Source organism: Ceratosolen solmsi, unplaced genomic scaffold (genome assembly GCF_000503995.2).
Source record: "Ceratosolen solmsi marchali unplaced genomic scaffold, CerSol_1.0 scaffold7, whole genome shotgun sequence".
Classification (NCBI taxonomy): Eukaryota; Metazoa; Arthropoda; class Insecta; order Hymenoptera; family Agaonidae; genus Ceratosolen; species Ceratosolen solmsi.
The window spans coordinates 13,123,481-13,126,791 of record NW_011948413.1 but is presented as its reverse complement, the minus strand read 5'-3'; the positions used below and the strand labels follow the sequence as shown (position 1 = coordinate 13,126,791).

The 3,311-nt window shown below is 47.7% G+C and overlaps 1 protein-coding gene across 1 annotated transcript in view; it reads right to left on the bottom strand.

The window, feature by feature from the left end:
• LOC105367495 (frizzled) overlaps positions 1-168 on the bottom strand; it is a 3,182-nt gene extending 3,014 nt beyond the window's left edge. The window contains 2 exon segments of the mRNA XM_011506228.1: position 1; positions 3-168. The exon segment at position 1 is cut by the window's left edge and continues 664 nt beyond it. Of these exon segments, the coding sequence (XP_011504530.1) occupies position 1; positions 3-152 (151 nt within the window). The 5' untranslated portion in view covers positions 153-168.
• Between the last annotated feature and the right edge of the window lie 3,143 nt (positions 169-3,311).

Sequence of the window (3,311 nt, the reverse complement as noted above, 5' to 3'; positions counted from 1 at the left end):
TCGTTGTAGGGCATGTCCATGCATAAATTGATCGTTATGGGCTCGCACTTGCCGTGGGGTGCGAGCGGGTCCTTGGTCCCGAGGGCCCAGCTCGGCCCGAACGCAATCATCACGCCCACGGCGATCACAACCAATCGGAGGAGCATCGTCATCTCGTTCTTGGCTCACAACATTCGCAACTACCACTGTCACTACCGCCACTACCACCACCACCACCAACACCAACACCAACACCAACACCAACACCAACTCCTCCTCCTCCTTTTCCTCCACCGGCGATACCTCGGCCCACGGATCGCTCGACAATCGCGAACGTCCGATACGACTCGGAGACGCCGTTCCCGGGGCCTCCTCGCGCACAGCTCCTCGCGTGCTTATCGCGCTTCTGTTCCTGCTCCAGCCGACTTCTTACAAGGCACATATCAGGCCTGGCGGTGCCCAGTGCCGAGCGACATGACGTCCACCCGCCTGCGTTCGTTCGCTCTCTCTCTCTCTCTCTCTCTCTCTCTCTCTCTCTGTATCAAAAAATTGTACTTTTGAAGCTGCCGCCTCCTTCAGGTCAACGACGACGTCGAAGACGACGACGACGACGACGACGACGACGACGACGACGACGACGACAACAACGACGACGATAACGACGACAACGACTCGAGGCACTTGGACGAAGAACGGGGGAGGAAGAGGAATGGAGGACAAGGAACGGGGGGATGGCCTACTCGGCTCTCCTTCGCTCCTGTCTCCTTATGCTCCACGACCGAACGTCGCGAGAAAACATGGAGGACGGAGGAGAAGTGGCGCGGCCGGGTCTGTGTTGCGGGGGGGGCGGGGGGGGGGGGGGGGGGGGCACGGCGTCGGCGCTGCTGCTGAGACGGAAGCCCGCGAGGAGGATGCGATGCCGCTGCTGCTGCTACGCCATGCGCAGATGCGACCAACGGAGATGCGCGATGCGCGCGTCCCTGCCCCGCCGACGCCGCCGTGTCCCGCGGTGCCTCTCCCCCTGCCAGGGCCAACGAGACGTAAGGTTAACGAGGAGCAGCAACGAGCCTGAGGAATTCGTTGGCGGGTGGGTGCGGGGGCCGGGGCAGGGACGCGTCAGCCTCCTCCCGCTAGAGGCCGCTGCTTTAGCCCCGGGCCCATGAAAATCGTTGTCGCGAGAAATTTTCCCTTTCACGGCCCGGGGCGGCCACCTACCACCATCCGTCCTCGTTCGTCCCTCGACCGTCGACCCATTCATCCTCCCCTCACCGGACCCTCCTCATCGTCACGACGTCCACCGTTCACCGTTCTCCACCAGTCGTCGCGCCTTCTTTCCTTCTTCTTCTTCTTCTTCTTCTTTTGCGTTTGGTCGCGTGGGCCCGAGCGCATCGTTAGCCAAGCGAGTGCATTAAGCGCCTGTGGATGCTTTGTTTGGTTGGGATTAGACGAGGCAACGAAGCCGACACGTTGCGCAATGTGCGCTTGGACATTCTGCATATTGATTTAAGCCGCCGCAGTGGCGAGTCGCCATCTCTTCGTGAAAATTCGAGCCCCTCGTCACCCACCTCACACCACGCACACGCACACAAATGCACGGCAATGACCTATAATTCATAATTTCACGAGCCTGCCGAGTAGCTGTAAATCATTGAACCCGACAAACAAGGCCAAATGCATAATTGAAAGGGAGATTTGTTTGCGAGCGCGCGCTCTTATGTGTGAATATACATTATTCATACATATTCTGGAGTAGGCGGTCTCTACTTCCGCCTCGGCGTCACCTAGTAAATTTATGGGCCTAATAAATTCGAAGCAATTATAACGTTAAGATGCCTCGGTTACAGTTATGTATAGTATACATAGTACAAAGTTATTAAAATAAAACGATAAGAAACGTGAAGGATCACTAGGTCTGATATACAACGTCGGCCGATAAAACAGTTTCCTACCATAACGCGCCCCCCCCTCTCTCTCTCTCATCTTTATCCTATTTAGCTGGCATTTCAAGTAGCGATAATTTTTATTTTGGGCATGATAATCGTTTACTGGTTTATTGGGCGTTGGTAACAGCAGCCTCTTAATATTCTTATTCACGATGAGACATTTTATCATTTTCTAAAAGTTATTTTACTGACAGAAATACGTTAATGGTAAATGTGGATCAGATTATTAGATTATCGTACAAAGGGAGACGAATTTTAATGGACATTGTATCAATGACTCGTCTCGTCGTAGATCTACGAACGACAAATGACCATTTCGTTACAAGTTCCAGGTGTAGATCTTCACCACGGACCCTACCAGCTCTTCGTGAATCTTAAGCTCAAAAAAAAAAAAAAAAAAAAAAAAAAAACAGCCTCGGGGAAACTTTTGATCAGTGCTATGTCTAATTTGCCCACACGACGGGCATACAAAGCTTGTAAAGGCGTTGCAACCGATTCCATGGAATTGCCGATGCGAGTGTCACACGACGTACGAGAATGAGCGCTTCACCCATGAATTTTGTAATCTTTTTCTCGCGATCTATATTACCAATTTTATCTTGGGTCGCATTATGCCGGATTATGCGAATTGCCCTCTCATCCTATTAATAAAAATCATATTTTGCAAACAAAAGTAGTTGTTTTCACGCGCATAGTGATATCCGTTGCAAGGATCTTTCAAATAATTATTGCAGTTGATATGGGAAAGTCCAGCGAACGACGAAAAATTAATAATTTTTATTACTGATTATTGCAATGCGGATAAGTTGGTTCGATTCTTTTTCTTCTTCTGTTTTTGTTTTTTGTTTTTTGTTTTTTTGTTTTTTTTTTCTTTTATTTATATTTCGAGTCTCGATAAACCTGTAGAATTCAGCAATTTTATCAGAAATTTGTGAGCAACGTACGAGCAAAATATTGAAATTCTGTTTTAACATTTGAATTTTGTCGATCATTTTCGCGATGACAGAGCATTAACATTTTATCATTTTTAACATATATACCACCGAGATTTTACCGAGCTTGCAATTTGAAACGATAATTGTACATTTATGACGACTCGACGTTATATTTTCTTCGGGCACAGTTTTTTATTTCACATTGACAAATGAAAATTAATTGGGAAATTATATTGCTTAGTAAATCGTGCATTGTTAAATACTTAATCTATTACGAATGAAAAATAAGTTGATGAGAAACATGGGATTTAAGGATAATACGTAAAAGGATATTAAAAATTCAAACACGAACTTGTTCTCCGATATTTATTTTCTTTCCGCACCTTTCTTTCCACCCCGCCCATCCCCAATCAACACTCGTGCAACTTACATACAATTATATATCGTCTTTCAA